We start from the raw sequence: 22829 nt of genomic DNA, 5'->3' as shown, positions 1-22829 counted from the left end.
TGAGGTTCTTAGTTGGACTTGGTGATCTTGAAGGTCTTTTCCAACGTGGATGATTCTATGATTCTACCTAGATATGCACATATACAAATATATTGTAGCTTTATATAAGGCTGCTCCTAATATATAGAAAGTAGAGCGGAGCAAAGCAGCTTTGTTTTTCACATTGCCATTGTAATGAATATAACTACATTTTAAATCAGTAGTGCCCAACTTTTTGGTCAATTAGGCTAAACTTTTTTTCCACCAGCAAGAAAGGGCCATAGATCACATGACTGGATCTAGTATGGCTGAGTAAATAAATCAGTCCATTTCGGTTGGCATTTCCTGGAAACATTTTTGTTTTGGAGTTGCTCTTCAGACACATGCTCATTTTTTGACCACAACTGTCTTGCTGTTCAGTCTGAGGAGTGCACAGGAAAGACATCTGGGAACAGATTGCTGTCACCAGAGCAATTCATGCCGCTTATCTCTGGTCATTACCTTTCTTATAGGCTTCTTATAGTGTTACAGTACAAACAGATTCTGATGGCAGCACCAGCAGCAGCCTTTTCACCACTGTTCTTTTGGCAGTTCCTCCTCCAACCCCTTGTCACACAATTGGACCTGGGCCCATCTTGCAGCAGAAAAATAGGCAGAGACCCTAGGGCTCTGCAAGTAATTCAGCCCAGAGTTCTGTTCTGAAAGACTTTCAAGAAAGAAGGTCACAGCGAGTGAGCTGCAGGATACAACGTCCTGGTGGGTCACTCACAGCTTATCAGCCACATGCTGAGCACACCTCCCCCCCACACACCGTTTTTTTTTTTTTTAATAGAAATTGGGGCTCTTGTTCTGAATCTCTTAGAAACAGCTGAATAAATATTCTTACATGTTAAGAAACTGAAATCATTCCCCCTTTCATAATGTAGTCACTAAGATTTCTAGACAGCAAATGCTACTTGAATAAAGAAAAATAGAAATAAACTGCTTACTAATCTTAGATTTCTCTTACTTTACTGAAATTATTGTGCTTAAAGGACTTGATGTAGAGACCCAACTGCTCTATGCTCTATACAAGGACTTAAATACAGATGAAGTACCCTCATTGACTGGATTCTTCCTGTTGTAGCATGTATTTGTAGTAACAACTGTGCCACAGGTCTTTTCAATCCAGTTATTTGTTTTCATCTCAACAGTTTATTGCAAGTATAAACCTGTACTTTCATGGTAATACAACAACATTCCGATTAATTATTTTAGGAAAAGAAGGTTAGGACACGAAACTAGTTTTATAACAAGCTAAAGAGAACAAGAATGGTGAGTTTAAACGTCGTGAAGTATTATAAATGTTTTTCTATGTCAGTTTTAGTCTTTCTACCAATAGATGTCACTGTTGCACAATTTTTTTTGGTCAGTGTTTGTTGTTTGCACATACTGTAAATGTAGTCTAGTCTTCAAAGCATCGTCTTTTGATCTTTTCATTCTTTCCATGGTTCTTTTCTCATCTACTACGTTCTATTCCCTTCTCCCTCCCATTTGAAAACTACTGCCAAAATGTGCCTACTTGCTTGTCCCTGGAGCACGTGAATATTTCCAGGTAGATCAGGCTGGGCCATGTTAAACTAGTGTCTCAAGTTGCAATTAAGTCAGGTTGGCGCCCAAAACTTCAGTGTCTCCCAGCAAGTTTATCAACTTTTTCTGTCACATACATGGCCAGTCTGACTCCAATGCCAGTTCAGCTGCTTCAAAACCTTGAGAAATTTTGAAACTAATAGCAGTCCTGGGCTGTGCACATGCCTATATATATGTGCATATGCACACATGCATGCACACACACCGCTTGCTGACTCAAATCTTTCTGGTCATCTCATACTTTCAAGCTCCTCCAATCCATTTCTAGGAAAACAACTAATTTAAACAAAATGCCCATCATGATTTCAGTAATGACACATCATGCATCTTATTTATTTATATACTTTTATATATATTGCTCTCTGGCTTAGTCACATATAGGCATATGGACTCAGAAACCATCTGGAAAACTGCATCCCATTCAAAACTTTCCAGTTTGTCAGATTTTTTAGAACACAGTTTTAGACACACCAGAAATAAATGCATACCAGAAACGTAAGAGTATATAATAAATGCTTGTTGAAATCCAACATAGCATGAATAGAGTCCTACTTACATTCAGTTCCAGGCTCAAATGCAACACATTTCTGTTGATCTTCTCTTTCTCACATGAATGAGCAAATGGGCTTGACTGCCCCAATCTGCAATCCAAAACCCATGTATCTTCATCTCTGTTTGACACATCCAAATTTGTCAGTCGTTCAGTGAAGTCATCCTTTAAAGCAGTCTCTGCTGGAATGCCAAAATGAAATGAAACAAAGTAAATTATCTGCATCTGCAGATAATTTCTACATATAAAAAGTTCTATGTCTTTTAAAAATTTTAGTGCACACTACCAACATATACGCACTTTCACTTTTCGTATTTAAAACAAAATGGCATAAATGGGATATGTTTTTTCACTCAGAAAAAAATACCTTTGCACTTAACTTTCATCTAGCGAAAAAGTGGACTGCTTGTCTTCCTCCCCAACAAACACACACATACACACAGTATGTAAGCTGCTTGAGTTTTCACCTCCTCTGCCAAGGCCCTCTTGAATGCATTTGTTACATGCATATATTTCCAGAGGTGGCTGTGAAGCATAAAAACTAAGCTAAGGAAGCTCAAGTGACTGATTAGACGAACTTTCTGACATAAGTTAAGCACAGCCCTAATGGGTATTGTGCAAATCTACATTAGCCCATTACAGCAAAAGCATAAAAAGTAGAATCTTTCAATCAGAAGTGGTATTTTACACTTCACCTTGCTCCATTAACCTTAAAAAAATATCGACCTAGTTTTAGAATGATTTAGTTACAAACATGCAGTCATGAATGTAGTGTGAGAGGTAAGTGCAAAAGCTGCCAGCCAACAGTATACGCCTGTGTCATGCACTCCAGTTACACAGCACTCTCCTTTGCATCGCTGCAAATATTTCAGCTCCCCAAAACAGTGACTCTTTTTCTGAATGATAGCCTCTAATTTATGAATGAGAAAAGCAATGAATTCCACGAGGCCAGTGTGTTCTCTGAAGTGTAATGTGTGACATGGTGTAGAACATACACAGACCATCCTACTATATATGCAGTTCTAGAATCCTAGAACATTCTCACCTAGAAGATTCAGATCCTAACATAATTCAGAGCTGTCACATATGGTAGTTAGCTTAACAATGCACAAGGAACTGTACTTACAATTTTGAAATTTATTTTTAATTTTTGGTATTTCCCCTGATTTTAAAATACCATGTTAAAAAGAAGCACAAGAATCATAATCTCTAAGACTGTTTGATTAAATTTAGGCTGATCTTCCAAGCTTCTGAAGGCTTATAGCTCCAAATAATTTAGATGACACACTGTATCAGTAAGCATAGCAAGGTAAAATACTTGGTAAAGCTGCCAACTATCCATAAAGCCAAAATATTCCCCATGAAAAGTAAAGACCTCATGGAACAGAACCTTTCATGAAATAACGTACCCTAAAACACTGTAGCTGAATATAATTGTTGTACTTGAATTTCACTTCTTGCCAAAAGAGCTCAGACTTAGTCTACAAGGTGTACAGTTTCTGGGCTCGAGTCCAAAGGCAGTCCCATTTTATTATAAAATGCTACTGCTTATGAGGTACTGATTAACTAACCATTCTCAAGATTAGGAAATAATAATTATGTTTTCATAAAATATTTGTAGAAATTTCTCTGTGGTCTACTCAGAAGCAAGTGTAAGAATTCTGGTTACACAGACACATATAGCAAACTATAATAGTTTATCGTAATGCTTCAATGAACCTTCACTAATATGCAAGCTGAATGTGTGTATCCCAAATTAGTTTATTCTTCAAATGTGTTTGTTTGTTTGTTTTCCTAGCAGAACCTCTAAATCGCATTCCACTTACAAAAGGGAATATTACAGCATTTGAACAAACTAGTCATTCCTAGCTAGGGAAGCACCAGCACGTTATAGAAGAGGGATTTTCAAGTTGAAGCTACTGTTCATGCTCATCCTTCCAGATGTCAAAAGACAGCATCTCTGCAAAAAGAGATACCTTAAACTTTTACTTTTTACACATACCTTAAACTTTTTGAAATTATGCACTGTACATAATATGAATTGTAATTGCATTTATAAGTATTTAAAATGTTGTTTTAATAAAAACGTACTTCTTGCTCTGAAGTGTCATGTTATAGCTTTAACAGACCTCATGGCATGATACTGACAAGAACAAGAGGCTCTGTTCCCTTCCATCCCCATCAGAGCCCCAGTTATAAGGCTTCTGCTCATCGGCTCTGGCTCTCATCTGTCTGTGCTGAACTGATTTAACGTAACCCAGCAGATACGTAACTCGGCAAAGGGGGACTCTCTGTGGGCCAAAGCAGGGCTGGAGCCAGGTGGTGGCCTGAGCAGGGGCTGAGAGGAGACTGAGGAGGGGGTGCAGCTCTGGAGGGACTGGTGGAGGAAGCCAGGAGCAGTGGTGTAAGGAACAAGGAGCAGCATGACAAAAGGGGCCTCCATGTCCCGGCACTGGTGTCTTCCCCAGCCCACCTCAGCAGAGGGACATGATGTTTGGTGTGAGGGCTGGAGACCAGAGAATGGGCACGAGGTGTCCCTATGGAAGCAAAGCTGTTCCCCAAGTGTCTGCTTTTTAGTGTTTTTTTTTTAGTTTGTTTTGTTTTTTCATACATATGTTGTTTTTTCATACATATGTTTTGTTTTTTCATACATATATATATATATGTCTTTCAATACCATAATCATTTGTTAAAAAAGCTTGTTAATTTCAATAAATAAAATCTACTAAAGTTTGCCAGCTTGAAGCTGTTTCTTGCCCACCACCATAGAGCCAGCACAGTGCTTCTCTAAACTTTAAACCCAGCCAGGACTGAAGCAATACATTTATGTCCTACGTCTGCAAGTACTTGCTCATGAAAAGGGAATTCCTTGATTTCAGAGGGAATATTAACTGCAAATTCATAGTTCCTATGATTACACAGCTCAAGAAAGAGGCTGGGGGAAAGGAAAAACGGGAGTCTGAAGAAACAGGACTCACAGGAGTCATTTGTAATGAAAACATTGAGAAGCTTTACGTACTTCATATTTTTTCCCCTCCACTCAGAAACGGACAGTGGATTGACTGTTTACACCAGCAAACAAACTTCTATTTGAATACAAAAGTAAATTATTTTAAAGCATTTTACTGCATAAAGCATTTTACTGCAGCAACTGAGGAAAAAAAAATTGGTATCTGCACAGCATTTTTGAGGCAATTGGAGACCACCTGTATCATGCTAGCAAACTATTGTGCCAGCTTTTAGCTTTTCTCCTGATGCCTATCACATATTAATGTTACATTTTTGTGGATATATACTGACTTTACATTGCAAAAACTTGTGGTGTCACCTATAAAATCATACCTGCTTCCAAAAAACAAGAGCCAAGAGGAAATTTAGGCCGTTTCTATAATTTCAGTGACTATTGTTGATTTATGTTTATTTGCTACATCAATTTATAACGAATGCTTTCAAATGTCTGGGCGTTATGTACATTTTATCCATGTACATGCAGACAAATGTATATATCCATTCAATCATAGGTTTAATTAAGGAAAATTTGAAATGCATATGCTTATCCTTTAGCCACCTTAATCAATTTGACAACTTCTGTTGTTCTGTTTTGTACTTCAAAACAACAAAAACAAACACAGACTTTCCAGGAGAATCCAGTTGCTACCCAAACCATCTTCCAGGTTTCACAGCTGACATCGCCAAGGTCATACCTTCCACAAGCACCCAATGTAGAAGGAACTGTGCCCAAATACAGATTTGCTGCCATCTATTGCTGCCAAGGGGGTGGAAGCCACAGCCTGCTCACAGCTGGGCTATCTGCTCTTTCCCCGTCACTACACCAGTCCTGGGATATGAGACCCAAACACGTGTAACACTGGCTCCTACAGTTTTCAGTGGCCCAAAATCCAGGAGATGACAGCAAGGGACTGGGGTACATACACTGTCTCTAAGAGGCAAATCATGAGAATGACAGAACCAGGAACAAGTCAGGCACAAAATGTATGTGTATCTATCTATATAAATACGTGTATAGATATATTAAATGCACATAATAATGCACATGCAATTCATTAAAATTATAGACTTGTGTTTTATAATGAAATGAAAAGTATTTTTTCCACACTGATTACAAGTTGATTTTTAAAAATGAAAAAGAACCATATACTGCTGCTGCTTTTCTGTAAACTGGTTTAATGTCACAGGGGTTAAATATTTCTTAATTCTTAATTTTTGAACTAAAAAAAATAGATATATGGCTACTTTTATGCACAGATACATGGCTAAGATATGTGGCTATTTTTTTATCACCACAAGTAATATCTTCTGCAAACTGAGAAATCTATAAAAAAATATTTTTGCAACACTTATTTTAGAACTTCATAGTTCTGTCTTGCAAAGATAACAAACCATTGCAGTATTTTTAACACACATTTTATCCGTGTTTTTTTTTTTCTAAAATACTAAAATCACAAAACAATTATTTTTCAACAAAGATCCCATTAAGGGAAAAAATAATACAACACAACCTAAGCTGCTGTACATAATACCTGGAGAGATATTAAACAATACATAAAGAAGAAACATCTTGGAAGCTGAATAAAGAGTTGGAATATTTCATCATTCAGAAAAATAACAATGAAATGTACAAAAAAATGTTAGATGAGATTATTTAGGTTGCTTAGGACCAGGATGGGCTGTGAGATAATTTAAATAAGTTAAGCAAACTTACCATAACAGCAAATTAAAATGAAAATTTTTTAAATGTACAGTTTTTTACATAGTTAAATCATTGACAAATCAGAAGCAGGGGCAGAACAAAGAAAAGCAAAATCATCAGCTGAGGATGCAAACAGCTGTAATTCTCACCTCAAGCACTTCCTATGAAGGAAGCACATATGCCATTTTTAGTTCCAATTATAAAATGTTCACGTGAGCTTTTGTCATTACATTCCCTGTAGCAATTTAGAGCTCTTTGTGTAAAGCACTAAACCAAACTCTAAGCTGGATTTCTTAAGCCTATGTCAGAAATTAAAGTTGCAGGTTAATTACAAAACAGAAAGAAGCATTACAATTAGTTTTGGCAGCAATATAACTCAGTTTTTAAATAGAGTTTAAGTTCACTTTCAGAATTACATCTAATCAGGTTTTGGACAATGAACATTTCCCAGAACCAAGAAAAGCCTGCAAGCAGTATTACCTAGGTCTCTGCAAAATGGCTTGCAAAGCTTTTGTTAGGTCTGCCTGAAGCCAGGAAGAGGATCTGTGGGTCCACAAACGTGTCGATTTTTCCCAAACATGGTGATACCATGGTCTCTCTAGAAAGCCATTCTTTACCTTCTCATCTGTCTTGTATAAAGAACTCCTTGGAGAAAAAAATCAGCTTTTCAAACATCTTCTTTTATTAGACAAAGGAAACCGGATGAGTCATAATATCCATACCCCGTTGGAACATAGTTTGCTTAACCACAAAGCACTTAAATCTGAGACCAATCTTTACAATGTCTTTTCAGCTTCTGTTTCCTGACCGCTGGTCTATTCTATATGTGTCTTTTAATCACAATCTATTCCTTCTAGCTTGCTTTGTTATATCACACAAGATAAAAACATAACAGTTAATTTTTTTGTATTATGATTCCTATGTAAGATACAATTCTGTATCTGTTGTCTATTTGATTAAATGTTATAAACATTTTTATAAATTTGTGAAGCAGAAATAAAGAAAGTCTTTTGTTAATTAGATACTTTTCACTGTTTGCCTCTTGGAAGGACTGAAAAAATGGTAGAGGAAATAAAACGTAAGTCTTTGAGAACCAGTCTCAGAATACCATGTTCTGTGGACCTTTACGATTTTGGGGGGTCTTTAATTTCAGAAAGACAAGAAAATAACCAGTTAGACTTACTTGGTAAGTGGATCACATAATTGAAACAGTCTAAGTGGCCAAGTTGCTTATTTAAAGGCACCATTTCAACAGCAGAGCCGAACATTCTCAACACCATCACTAGTTAGAGCACTTACGCGAGTAACTGAAGATGATGATGTTCCTACAGCTATCGGTATTTGCAAGGTCCTACATCAACAAGTCACAGCATGTTAGACAATTTTTGGCAAAGTCCTTGACTGAACAGATTATGCTTGACCGATGTTACTGAAAGCATGCTTTTTTTCTCCATATTTTAAAAATATGGAAAGCCAAAATATGCAGACCCCACCCAAACTATTTTTTTTTTTTTTTGCTGTGTACACCTCAGTTTTTATGACCTCACCCTCTTGCTTGATCTTTTCTTTCTAAACCAAGCACCAACCAGTAAATCCTTCCTGACTGGGGGGACTCATAATGCTCGGAGAGCTAGAAGCTCCTGGAGTACCAGTATCCAGAACCACCACCAATTTACTGCCTTTGGGCTGTGTTGTAATTCTCCCAGTTAGCAGTAAATGCAATTTAGTATTGCTAATAATGGAGAAAAATGTTTAGGTTGCTTCCAATCCATCCAATTATGAACAGAGAAATCTATTACCAGCAAAATTAAGGCCTACTTCTCTGACTAACAAAGATTAATGCATTGTTCTGAAGTTCCAATTGAAAGTGAGTTATCTTCCCACAAGACGAAATAAATTGTACATAACCATGACTTGAAACTCCTAGCATTAAAACAAACAGTCAAAAGAATGAACACAAAGCTCTCTGGCCTAAAAAAAAAAAAAAAAGTGTTTACAGTATGTTATGCTATATTATTATCACAATAATGTATATACTTCATATTGCTTTTGTCCTCTACATCAATCTAGACAAGATTTGTCCTGGACAAGAAAAATTTCTAATAAAGTAGAGTGAAAGTGAGACCACATCACTAGCTTTGCATAAAGAACCAGTACAATTTGCATTAGAAAAAAATAAGAGCAAGATCTTGGGCAGAAAGATGAGAGAATTGGATCTGAGTTCTAATGCTGTGCAACCACCCCACAAGTGCTCCAGAAAGCTAAGGAATACCAACTCCAGTAACATGTACAGCATGCATTCACTAAATTCGGATAGTCTTATAAGCTATTGAGTAGTTTGATCCTATTCAGCATAGCATTTTAGCACATACTTAAATTTAACATGTTTTGTTACACTGAGAAAATAATGTGTAGGACCTGTCTTGTTACTTCCCAGCCAAACGTTGCTTTCTTCCAGATTGGAGCAGGATGCTCTCCAAGCATAATTGGCATTATAAGCAAAGAAACAAAGATTTGGAAAAAAAAAAAAAAAAGCCACAAGAGGACCTAACACAAGAAGCAGTTGGCACTTCAATGCAAAGTCTGAATCTCTCGCTATTTCCAAAGTAGATTCTGGTGACTGCAGCCAAAAGTCCGCAGTCAATGCTCCAGCCAAGATTCTGAGCTACAATGCCAGAAACTTTTAGCAAAGGCTCATTTGTTCGGTTTTAATGCCAAAGAATTTCACTACTCACAGTAACTTCTAGATTGGGAGAGTATCCAAAATAATATAGATGAATAACCAATCCATATATTAATTATACAACATTACCTAAATTAACAATTTATGGATATACAAAAAGTACATACTATACAAGGCTTTGAAATACCTTACAATTCACATATGCTTTTGATATTAAACATACGGTTACTGTTCTTATGTGGTTTTAAAATAGATAATGATTATTTTCCAAAAACAGTTGATGACTGTTTCTTTCATTAACTGAAGTCACTTCCATCCAATCACAGTACATACCTTATTGATTACAGATTACACTCAAAGTGACCACCGAAAAAACAAAGCATTCCTAAGGCTGCAATTGCTATCTACTACTTGGAGAGCGTTTCACTATGTCTTCTTACAATAGCTTTTCTGATCTGTGGCCTGAACCAGTGAGCTAAAAGAATATGGATGAAGAGACTAATGGTTAAATCCTTTACTCGTTGTTTTGTTTCAGACAGATTACAGCATACACACGGCAGTCTTGGAAAACAACTCTACCTGTGGCTAATACAATAGGAAGAATAAGACAGTATGTAGAAAATACAGACAAAAAGCTACACAGTTGAAATCTAATATCTTTCAGGCAGCAAGCCAGGAATGAATGCTCTGGGAGTCCTTAACCACAACGTCAGCAGGTTAAGCAAATGTAATAAGCTATTTAATGACACAAACTGTGTACATTAGTTTTCTCATTTGTTATTTAGAATATTTTTCCCCTGCACACTGGCTCTTACTCTTCTGCTGACTCTGAGATGAATAAAGTCACCACAGACAACATTAGGTTTGCATTAGATAAGTGAAAAAGCACAACAAATGTAGTAAGATTGATTTTAAATAACCTGTATCTTTTTTTAATGCACTTCAAAGTTGAAAACTGCCAAAATAAGAAAGATGGAAGTCTAAGACTGATTAATCTATGTGCAGAGATCACTTAGATCGCTTCTACATTGCTAAAATCTTTGTATAGAAACATTTGTGCAAAATTATTAAATTACTATTAAAAAAAAGCCACACGATATAAAAGCACCAGAAGCAAAAATTAAAATAACAACCTGTATAGATAAACAGGGAAACCACCAAGAGCAACAAAACTAATTAACACTTAGCATGGTATTTATATCAAGGCCATGGTACAGATGATTCATCAGTGGAAAACTACACTCTGATAACAGGAGGAGGATGGCAAGGGGTTTACACCACATTGCATGTGCTGCTGCTTCTCCTCCTCTTGGCATAACATTGGATGGCACGTGCCACTGCTTTTCCTGGTATCCAACAGGAGGGCACACTACAGCCCAAAAGATACTCAAAATCAAGAAACAAAGACAATGTGCAGCAACCTTGCACAAGATCCATGACAGACAAAATACGAAAGATTTGTGGCAAAAGGATCATGCCATACTAATTATTCATTCTTAGGGATAAAAACCCACCAAAAAAAAAACAACAAAAACACAACTTACTCTATATCCTCACTGCCCAGGCTGGTTTTATATACACATTAAAGTGAGAGGGGCAACATGCTGTGAATGGGCAGATTCAACTAAGACCCGTGAGTTCATTTTCTTCTATAAGGACTCACAAAAAAATTTGTCACATTGATTTTCTACATCGAACTGGAAGGATGTCTGAGACAGTGGCATCAAAGCTGCAGTACTAATAGTACAGCTATTCATTGCACCCTTGCATTCCGTTTGACAGGCTCTGCATATCTATACTACAGTACGTAACTACAGTATATAGCTATACTAGTTCAGTCCAATTTATCTCTCTGCCTGATTCTGCACTATGCCATTCAGGCACACCAGCTGAAATGGACACTGGCTGGACATTTCTGCACTGTTATATGGTGTCAGTCTGTCCTCTGGGAGTTAATTACCAAGCTGTTAACTCAAGAATGGTTATCTTTCCGTACTTCTAGTCCAGCTCATCTGTCATTTAAAAAAGATCTCAGCTTCTTGTATACTGCCAGGGGCTGTGGTGGTGGGAAGAAACAGCACAGGCTGGAACGGGGCCCCTGCAGTTGTAGTATTTTGCAAAAAATGCTAAGAATAAGATATAATGATATGCACAAATGATTTTTGTTTTTGAAGTCCTGTTACTTACATTTGATAGAAAGCTAAACATATATTCCTGACCAAAAAAAAAAAAAAAAAAAAAAAAAAAAAAGCCTTTCAGAAAAATTTAGCATCTTCCTTCAAAAATTGTTTTAATATAACATTTTTTTGTTGTTGTAAAACAACATTTTTCTCCAAACTGATTCTTCTCAGTTAGGTAAATTATTTCAACTGACATTTTAAAAACCTTAAGACACACACGAGATGTAAAATTTTATCAGAAAACTTTGATGAATTCATAAGAACTGAAAGCATAAGTGACAGGCAACCATAACTGCTCTAACTGTAGTCTACAGAAATACTTCATACTCAGAAAAGAATACACTTCACCATCATACTACATTCCTTCATCCATCAAAACCCTTCTGGATGTGATCCTGTGCAACGTGCTCTAAGTGAACCTGCTTGACAGGAGGCTGGACTAGATGATTTCTAGAGGTTCCTCCCAACCTCTGCCATTCTAGGATTCTGTGCAACATAACACAGGTCGGGTTCAGTTACTGACTACAAGAGCCAGTGAAGAATAATCCTTTTTATTAGGGCGGGAGCTAGATCATTGTGCAAAAGCAGAAATGAGTCTTGAACAAACACTGAACAAAACACCGAAACTTGTCAAAATATCTGAGGTATAGGGAGAGAAAGATGTGAGTGAACAGAAGGCAGAAAGAAATGGAACAAGGAGAGTGTTTGAGGCAGCCAAGATGCCAGAGAGACAAAGGAGAGGAGCTATTAACTGGAGGAACAGGCAGAAAGTTGCTCAGGGTCAACTCATTAAGATGAGAGAAAGTGGGAGAGGGAGAGCTACAAGACAAAAGACAGTGAAAGGTGGTGGAGATTTAGGAGAAGCAACAGACTGTGAAAGGATTCCAATTAAGAAGATTTTAGTGTACTTTAGTGCTTTAAGACGACTTTAGTGTACTCTTAACTACCACAAGCACCACTCAAAGATTTTCTTGGCAAAGTGTATAATCAAAAAGCTTAAACAGCTGTACTTATCTAGGAAGGCAGGCTGCTTAGAATATAAGGAAAAAAAATTATCCCGATACTAAGAATTTGCACGTCAAGACATTTAACCATGTGAGTGCTGAATGTGTGCAAGTGGAAAGACAATGGGCCTGTCACTTATCACTCAGTGTAAGTTGAAACGTAAGAAATTCCTAAGCAAATAAATTGTGCTCAAGACTAGTAAAAAAGCATTTCTGCAACTGTAGAACCACACAGTTCAGAATCTGTCTCTGAACTGTCTCAGGAATCCATCCTAGATGGCACCAAGCAAGTTTCCAACCTGTTCTGCAAAAGTAGCTACATCGATATTTACATATAATCATAAAAGAAGCAAACAAGCCAGTACAACCCAAATTAATTTGATAATTCATCCCTGGATGTTCTACAGTTATATGCTTTCATATGTGATATGACAACTGATACCTACATTTTCTGCTTAGCCAAGGCAGGAACAGAAATTAATCACTGATCACCTGTCTGCAGTGGTCAGAGACTCAGTAGCGACATCTCACCATGTGGCAGTATATGGCAGTAATAAGAGATTACTTTGGTGTTCACGCTCTTGTAAGTCTCACATCACTACACTCAGTGTCACTGCTGACTGAGTTATGAGGAACCTGGTCTGCATCACACAGACTTTCAAAAGCTTGAGCTGACTTCTTTTTAATGCAGGTAACTCCGAATGGTTTTTTGTTTGTTTGTTTTTTTAATCCATTGTGAGCATGGAAACTGGAAAGCCATGCTACGCTCTTATCAAGCAAATCTTATCATCATGATGTTTGAAACACTATCAAATAAGCTGGTAGGCATGGACAGATTTATACTGACTTTTGCAGCCCTAGGAAAATTGGATAGGAACTGAAAAAGAAAAGGGAACCAATGACAAATCTTGCAAATCTTCTGAACTGAGTTTTCATATATGCTGAAGTCTCATTACCTATGAAAAAATTCTGGATGAGATACAATTTTTGGATATGCACACTCAACTCCCAGTTAAACATGATTGGATTATCATTACTGTAGCCCATCAGGCCTCACAAATGGGCTTTTCATGTTATCCAAAATGTCAGGAAAGCATAGACATATTCATGGAGTCTTGTGACATGTTTTTCTCATTTCCAGTTAGTACTTACAGGACAATCTCAGCTGTGTCATTAAATTTTTTTAATTCTTTTTTTTTTCCCCCAATAAACTTAAACTGCAATATTTAATGGCCTTTTTTATTATCATTTTTATTTCTCAGTTTTCTATTTCATCTAAGACATGCCAAAGCACTACTTGCATCAGCTAATCCTGAACTAACTGTACTGAAAAAAGGACAATGAAGCAGTTAAAACAAAATGCATTAATCCACAGGCTGTCTTCTTCCCAAATTATTTTCCAGAAAATTCACTAATTTTTTCATCACTTTTTTTCCTGTACCATTTCTGACTTAATAATTACATACAACCACTAGACATATTTTTCCATTTTCACTGCTGTTGAATATTCACTGCTTTCATAGACTTCACAAGAAGCTAGAGGTGAACAGTACATCTGAAAAAAAATTATGCCATCTATTTAGATACCTTCCCTGGTAATGATTACTAGAAAAGATCATAGATTGCTTAAAATGTTTTAGCTTTCTTGAAATAAATTAAGGTCTAAACTATTTTCTTTACATTTAAGCCTTTCCTGGCATCTTTTTTTTTTTTTTTTTTTTGTCTTTTGGGCCTGTAGTGAGATGTACTCGACATGAATAACATCAGGGAACTCGACATTAATTTATACTGGCATTCATGAATAGCTTCTCTTCAAATGTTAAAAATGGTTGCCAACTGAAAATTCTGCATTGAGACAAGATGCTGTACAGTTATTCACTCTATCATCAACATTTTGGTATGTATGACTGACTAAAATTTATTTCTCTGATGAAATGAAGATTTGGTGACTTATAAGGTTAATATTTAGTATCAAGACACAGCAATGACCTATACTCACCCAAAGCAAGCATGTTTTATTGCAACCTTTCAAGTGCTGCAGTCCTGGCTCAATGCATACCTTGGCAGTCCCATGCTTCATAAGTTCCTGATAGAACTTTTCCACTGCTCAGGTTAGAAGTTTCATATATAGAAAATACCAATAATTGTATTTGCCTCCTGCAAGCTAGGTTATATTTGCACAGAATTCAGGAAGTGGGTGAGTGCAATATTATATCACACTATTATAGCTTGTTAACTGAAATTATCAAAGCATGTAAAATACAAACAAAAATTAACAAAATTATGTAAAGGAAGGTTGTTCCAGCTCAAAGATAACTGTAGGAAAGACAGTGGTTCCTCTCTTTATTTCCACCTGATCTAGGACCTTCCTCATGAGTGAAATTCTTACCTGCAGATGTTTGTATTGCAATATCAGACCTTACCTAGAATCAAGTCTCAAGTTCAAAGTAGCTGAAACACGATCAGCTAGCCACACCAGAGAGAGATATCATCTGTTCATTAGAATGAAGGAAAACTTTAGAAAACAGTTATAAACTACTTCTAATCTGTCTGGTAAGAAAAGGTATACACAGTTCCTTAAGAATAAGTATTGCTTCTCAGCATGGGAAAGTTTTTGATTCTATATATTGACTGATACTAGAACAGTCCAATATAATACAAATTAGAGGTTGTATGTAAAACGTCCAGTAGGGTGGACTACACTGCCTCAGCATTTCCCTTTCTTTCCCTCTTGGGATCAGTCATAAAACCATAAAATGAAATAACTACAAGGAATTAAATATTTCCCAAAATTATCTGCCCAGCAGTATTTGTTTTATTTATTTTATCACTAGTAGCATTTTTGGAAACTGATTGCCTTCCTTAGAAGCAGAATTCTTTTCAAATAAAAGACATTGCAAAGCATTCCTAAATAGCACCAGATCACCACAGCAATACAAAGGATAACATCAGTGTAAGCAGTGTCATCAGGAAATACAATTGTTTTTTTTAAATATCGGAGAAAAAGATAGAAAAAGAACATAAGAATAGCAACACCGAGTCAAATTAAAGGTCTAACTAGCTAAGTATCCTACATCCAACAGAGCCCTAAACCTAAGCAAGTGTGTAAGAACGTGGCACGTGCAGCGATACTTCCTCCTTGTTCTCTCCTGTCCTTCCAGCATGTACAGCTCAGAAACCTGTCTCTGCACAAGCTGTTCAGTAACCCTCAAAAGACTTTGGTTCCCAGGCCCCCTGCACTAACCCGGATACTGCTCTCTGCAGCGTCCTTTGGCAAAGCACTCCACACCACTACACACTACATGCATAGCTACATTCTGCATGAAGGACTACGTCCTTTTGTTTCTTCTCAACTTGACTCCTAGAAACATTCTTCAGTGCACATCAGTTATTGTGCTGAAGGGGGAGTGAAAAAGCCATTCCCGGACAGCCTCTCCAGCCACTCACTTTGTATTTATTTCCTTGAATTTCAAATGTCCTTTTACTGCCCAGTAAGTGCTTTCTGCATTCTTCATGGCATTTCTTCCCAAATAGCATGATATGACCCGCATTGGCTAGATCAGTATCCCTGCTCCTCAGGCAGACCGTGTCAGATCAGGTTATACACCCTCCAGCACATCAGCACTGATTTCATAGTTAGTGATGATGACTGATGAGGACTGGAGGAACTGTTGGGGAAGTGCAGAAGAGGGGAGGAAAAGGAGAACAGTGCAGCAGAGAAGGTTTCAGAAACCATGAGGGAACATTGACTAGCGTCACTGCTCCAGAATAGCTACCTGTAACACTACTCATGTCCTTTGTATTACAGTAAGATTCAGTAAAGGACTAGGTAACTATAGCAATCTGCTAAACAGTCTTAAAGTACTCATCAGAAGCAATGCAGAAAAGGGCTAGAATTTTACATCTGTGGTTACCACCTGAATTTCTTTTTTAATAGTCTGTATTTATTCGTATTTTTAACAAGAAACTTCCAAAATGAGATGCAACATTGGACAGTCTCACAGAATCACAGAATTGTAGGGGTTGGAAGCGACCTCCAGAGATCATCAGGTCCAACCCTTTTGCCAAAGCTGGTTCCCTACAGCAGATTGCACAGGTAGTCTCAACTCTGACACATCTGCACACTGAAATTAGTCAAGTTGGGGGATAGCTTTTTTTGTTGTTTTAAGTAGTTTTATGGAAAGACTTTTTTTCAGGCATAGCGTTTGGCTGACTGTGTAACATCTGCAAGATATTACATGCATGTTCAATAACACTTGTACCTCTGAATAACTGTATAAACCAGCAGAAGAAATGACAAATTTCTCAGCTTTACCAAGTCACTCTCAAACCCAAAGGCCTTTATCATGAAACAAGAAAAAACACGCTTCATTATGTAACCTAGCCTTTTCTATTGGCCTCAGTCAAATCTGGCAGAGCAAAAGAAAGCCTTAGACATCTAAGCACCTAACAAGTACTCTGCTTATTTCACTTGAAAGTATTTCTGTCATTCATTTCGTTTTTTCAGCTGTTTCATGCAGTTATATTACATTACTGAGGAAAAAAAAAAAAGCTGTGTTCCTTTGAAAATTTGAGGTCTAATTAAAAGGGGGTTCATTAGCCAAATGGATTTTTGTCACAGGAAATTTTTCACTGGCATGCTCATGGGCCAGATACAAATACCAGCCATTATTACAATCCAGCAGCCTCAAGGCTGCCAGTATTACATTTCCTTTAAAAATAAAATTACAACTTAGCAATTGCTGGCCATCTAGCATGTAATTTTGTTTTGGAAAACATTCCTATTTAAGTTGATCATAAGCACATGCTTGTTCTCAGTCTTGCTTCAAGTTAAGTGTCTGTTCAACACTGTGCTTGAAAAGGGTGTTTTTCTCTTTTAAGGCCCAGTGACTAACATATGCCATACTAAAGCATACCACTATGTGAGAGCACGACAGCAAAATGCTGTTGATCGTATTTCTGATTCATACAAAAGGTATACTTTATACTTTAAAATTCTTTCATCTGCAACTGTAGGTGCCAAAGGAACCAAATAAGAGACATAAACTTCCTTTTATTTGTGTTGCTCATAGTCCTGTTGTAACAGCAAACCTATTATGCAAATTCTGCATGTTGGCCAAAGACCTCTAAAGTCTGTCCTCTTAAGCCCTATATTTGTTTCACCAAGAAGTACAATTAGTCTCACCTCATCGAACTTCCTTCTAGGACTTAAATAAATAAATTAAAAGGATGCTATTTGACTGGACTGGGTACTATATAATCATTTTCCAGAAAATCCCAACTTAGTGTGTTAAGTTTTATGGTTAAAAGTCAGATGAAGTACCTTACTACACTGACACAGAAACAATAGCAAGATTACACTTAATTAGAAATGCAACATGAAAATAAAGGTAGTTCCCAGAAGGAAGAATGCAGAATTAAGCATCGTTCAAGTTTTAGAACAAAGGTTATCATGGGCCAAATTACACGAAGAGATTCTAGACAAAATTCAGACATTTTCTAAACAATGTTTTTTTTTCTCTTTTTTTTTTCCTGAAGGAATAACCCTAATTTGGATTAATTTGGCTGATGAATTTTAACATTTTTCATAATAAAAAGCTGTCATATCATTTACATTAGAACTTAGTGGGATTCAATTGCCTAAACAAGAAGAAAAGTAATAGGAATAAAGTAGAAGTGAAGGGGTTGTGGAAATGTAGTAAGGATGACTGATGAATCAGAAAGAGAAGCAGTATGCCAAACATCTGCTTCATGAACACGTCACGAAAAGGATGGGTGGAAATATTTCCATGGTCATTCAAAGCCATGACTGTTCAAATGTAAAGTATCATTAGATGTTGTTCTTAGCAGTGAAAACAGTGAAAGCAGACCTGAATTCCAAGGAACTTTTCATTTGTTCCACTGGAACACCCAGCTGTCAGCCTAATTTGCACATTTAACATCAATTTCATGAGAGTTACACCTAAGAGAATTCACCTCTCTGATGACAGAGCTGCAACATACTTTACTAAGTTAATTGAACCTGCTTTTATCTCTGTCTCATTGACCATCCACATTATTGATGCCTCAAGCCCAGGCTATCCTTGTTTATAGTCTGAAATCCCCCTTAAGCCTAGAGTCACACCTAACCCACAAGACGAAAAGCCTAAACTCCTTCCTCTGCAGCAAGGGTGGAATGACTGCAAGTCACTGGGGTGTGAGAAGATGTGTAACATCAGCCCTGCCACCACAGATGTACGAGGTCTGGGCACACTTCTCAGCAACTGCAACTGCACAAGAATTGTTCAGGCTCCAGAAGCCCTTCGAACAGCATGAGTATCCAGCCAGCAACTCTCAAACTGGAAAAGCAGCAGGTTGCTAGCGTGGACCAGACATGCAATGCGAACACACCCTACATGACTGTTCTCATATAAAGCATCCACATTACTCTAACTGAAATAAGATTAAGTAGAGGAGGGAAAAATGTTGGATTTGAAAGTAAATGTGTGGTCAGAAATACCACAGAAGACAACAAAACAAAAACAAAACAAAATTAAATTTAATAAAAGACATCTGCATGATGAAAAGCATTTCCTTTTGGAAGTGTTACAGAAGAAAGTAATCACACTGGATTTAACTATCACAAAGGTAGCTCTTTAACAAAAGAGATCTCTCTCACTAAGTTTTATGTCATACTGGAAATTTCAACTAGCTTTAGACTATAGCCTGTTTTCTGCTAACCTTTGAACAAAACCTTTCAGAAGCCTATAAACCCTAAGCTCTTACTGGCCACCAAAAGCTGATGAGAACAGAAACAAATCTTTTGCAGAGATTGTAGGGTGAAATAGTATAAATGTTATCCAGTCACCTTAATGAAAATGACTGAACAAACATTCAGTGCCTGATGAGAAGAAAAATATGGTTCTTTGGGCTAATTAGGATTGGCCTCTTTTGCTAATCCGTAGACAAGAGAAAAAACCCTCAGGATGGTTCAAGGCTGTCAAGCTAAGCAACAAAGTTGGGAGTTTTTTCCCAATGACTTGGAAAAACAGAAGAAAAATACTGAAATGAAAAACTGCATTATAAACTAGGTGACATCACTAGAAGATTGAAGGTTGAAAAGTAAAAGATTCTTGAAACAAGTAAAAAGCTGAAGAAGTATGTGCTAGCATTTTTCTTCGGAGCTTTGGATGACAAACAACTTTTTTTTTTTTTCTCCCCTAGTTAAATATAATTTGCATAAACAAGTTCAAAAGTAGAGTACAAATGAATCATAAGAAAGAAAGGTGCAAGCCTTTCTTGGCAGTTTATATGGTGGTATTTACCTTACCCATAATATCAAAAACTGCAGTTTCACTTTATGTCACATGTAAAAAAAATAATCTGTTGTGATAAACTAGTACAAAAATTACTTGTTCAATATCCCATTAAAGCAGTATATAAGAGAAAATTAGAGTACAAAAGCATTATGAATAAATGCTTAGGTCTTCTGCAAGACGATTCTGCCTATGTAAAAAGATGTATTAAAAACCAAAGAATGTCATCTATTAAATTAGTGGGGGGTTATTTATCACCTAGAAAATAATTTTCAGAAGGCTGCTATCTGGCTGATAAAAAAAATAAATAAATAAAAAACAAAGTGGGGTTTGTTTGTATGTTTGTTCAAAACGAAAGCTGACATTTTCCAAAAAGAAGAAAAAACCTGACTGGTATGCATTACTGTATCAAATATATCTGAAGTTTAAGTTGTAAAACCTATTTTAAATATATATGTAATTTCATTTTAATATACATTTAAAAACGTATGCCCTTCAAAATAGAATATAGATTTTCAATGCATTCTTATTTCACTATTTCAGTTTCTTGAGATAAAACAGAGCTCATATTGAAGAATCAAAAATCTGTAGACACTGGGACGAGTATACAATGTATGGATAACTACATTACTAACACATATATATAGTCTAGACATATATATAGTCTAGAAGAAAGTTACAGAAGGTGACCTCTAGATTTTAATTATCATCACATGAAATGGCTCAATGCCAGCAGCTTGAAGGGTTATGTATACATCTCGGGTTGTACAAAACTTATATAGGAAAGAAAAGAACAAAGTTTTAGTCTTTCCAAAAGACTAAACTGCAAGATTTCACTTTTATCACATTAAATATTACCCAGGTAGATATTAACAAAATTCTAGTCAAAGGGATACACAAAATGGTGATTTTAGCGCTGCACAAAAATAAACTAAGCTTTTATTTTTTTTTATTTATTTTTTTTTTTTTTTAAAGTAAGTGCCCCAAAGAACTTGGGATGGCTTCTGGTGACTAGTACTCGTAATTTACCATAAGATGTTCCAGAAAATTCTGCAGCTTTTAGATGAGTCTGCCCTCATGGTTCTAGAAAATCTCTTATGGTTAAGTTTCTCTAGACACAGAAATCAAGCTATTTGTTATAAATATACTGACAATATAAATCAGACCCCCTATTCTAATTTGAAGCATGATTAGCATCCCAGGCCACACAGAAGGAACTGGTATTTTGCAGCTAACAGCTAAAGCTGCTGGGCGCAGCTTGGGACTCAAGGACGAGGCCTGCAGCTGCCGAGCCCAGGCCTGACAGGGCCTGCTCCTCACACTGCCCAGCTGCGTGGTGCACGTGGCGGCCACAGGCATGGGAGGACGCCATTTTAGGCCCTGTGCTATTTCTTCCTCAACAATGACCGAGTTTATATGCTCATAGAAGTCCTAGCTTCTTATTGGCCAGACTCCTCTGTACAACAGTTGTTATTTTCACTTCTGTTTCTGTCACCAAAACGAGAGCAAGAAACGATATACTACAATTTGTACACCCAGTGAAAATTGTTTTCTCTTACATTCAGTGGTTTTGTTGAGGTAAGAGAATCCAGTTTACAGGGATGACAATGAGGAAGTACTAAGACAGAAAATGCTAAAGAGTTATAAATTAGGAACTCGGAATGCTTTTATCAAGGTTTTTTGTTTCTTTTTTTTTTTCTTTTTTTTTTTTTTTGGTACATAAATAAAGTTTTTCCACCTTCATTTTCCAACATACTGAAGAGAAATGAGAAATGAGAGCCATCACAGACACACATTTGCCAAAACACTCTCTCAAAACACTTGGCAATGCTCATAATTTTTGCAGTTTTAAATGAACCCAGTTAGTATAAATAGATTGTGTACTAATGACAAAGAAACACTTAGAGATCATTTAAAACCATTCAGAGAGACTCAGTGTACTTAAAACACAGAGATGTCACATATGCTTTTCATTGCAATATCAAACATGTTATATATATATATATATATATATATATATATATATAAAGGCAAAAAATATGACAGTTCTCTTTTTTAACACTTTCATCAAAATCTTTATCGCCCAGGAAACTCCAGGAGGCAGTATATAGTGAACATCACCCAGCTGAGGGATTGTGAAGTATTTCTCTTTCCTTCCTTGTGCACCTCTTTTTCTGGTAAAGAGCAATTTCACTCAGTCTTTGAAATACCTCCTGTAGAATGCATCCAACAAGTCTTCTCTTTTCTCTGACCTACCCTCCTGAGAAATATAACATTCAATCCTGAGGAGATATTTGACTATGCTCTGGAAAAACCTAAACACTTTCAGGGAGTGAGAGGCTGCCATTATCTAAATTCAAGGGTAGTCATAATCTAATCCCAAAGAAAAATTCCTCTGACACAAATAGTTAAATACATCATTAATCCACTAGGAGCAATATTTTAATACTATGGCTAAGATAAAGCTTTAGGTGCTTCTAAATAATATTCACTACTTATAAGTATTTAAGTGTGTTATTTTAGATTTAATGTCACATCTAAATCACGAAATACTATTCAAAATTATTTACTGATAATGATAAAACACATGCACATAAATTGCATCTTTACTCATTTTCATTACTTATAATTTTGAGCACATTTTTAGGAGGGAATATACAGGGCTTTTTTCCACCATTTTTACAAGTTTGATTTGGTTTAACATCATTTCTTGAGAAACAAAATACCAAAGAGCAGCTATAGCAGCTTTTTAATATTCCTATATACATTATTAATTTGTACTTACACAGGAAAATACT

General features: G+C 36.5%; 1 protein-coding gene across 1 annotated transcript in view; it reads right to left on the bottom strand.

Moving 5' to 3' along the window:
* The window catches only part of FMN1 (formin 1), a 194501-nt gene that overhangs the window by 147379 nt on the left and 24293 nt on the right, over positions 1–22829 (bottom strand). Inside the window, 1 exon segment of the mRNA XM_040558445.1 lies at positions 2165–2340. Coding sequence (XP_040414379.1) covers positions 2165–2340 — 176 coding nt within the window.

Source organism: Cygnus olor, chromosome 5, assembly GCF_009769625.2.
Source record: "Cygnus olor isolate bCygOlo1 chromosome 5, bCygOlo1.pri.v2, whole genome shotgun sequence".
Taxonomy (NCBI): domain Eukaryota; kingdom Metazoa; phylum Chordata; class Aves; order Anseriformes; family Anatidae; genus Cygnus; species Cygnus olor.
This window is presented reverse-complemented; position numbering and strand designations above follow the sequence as displayed.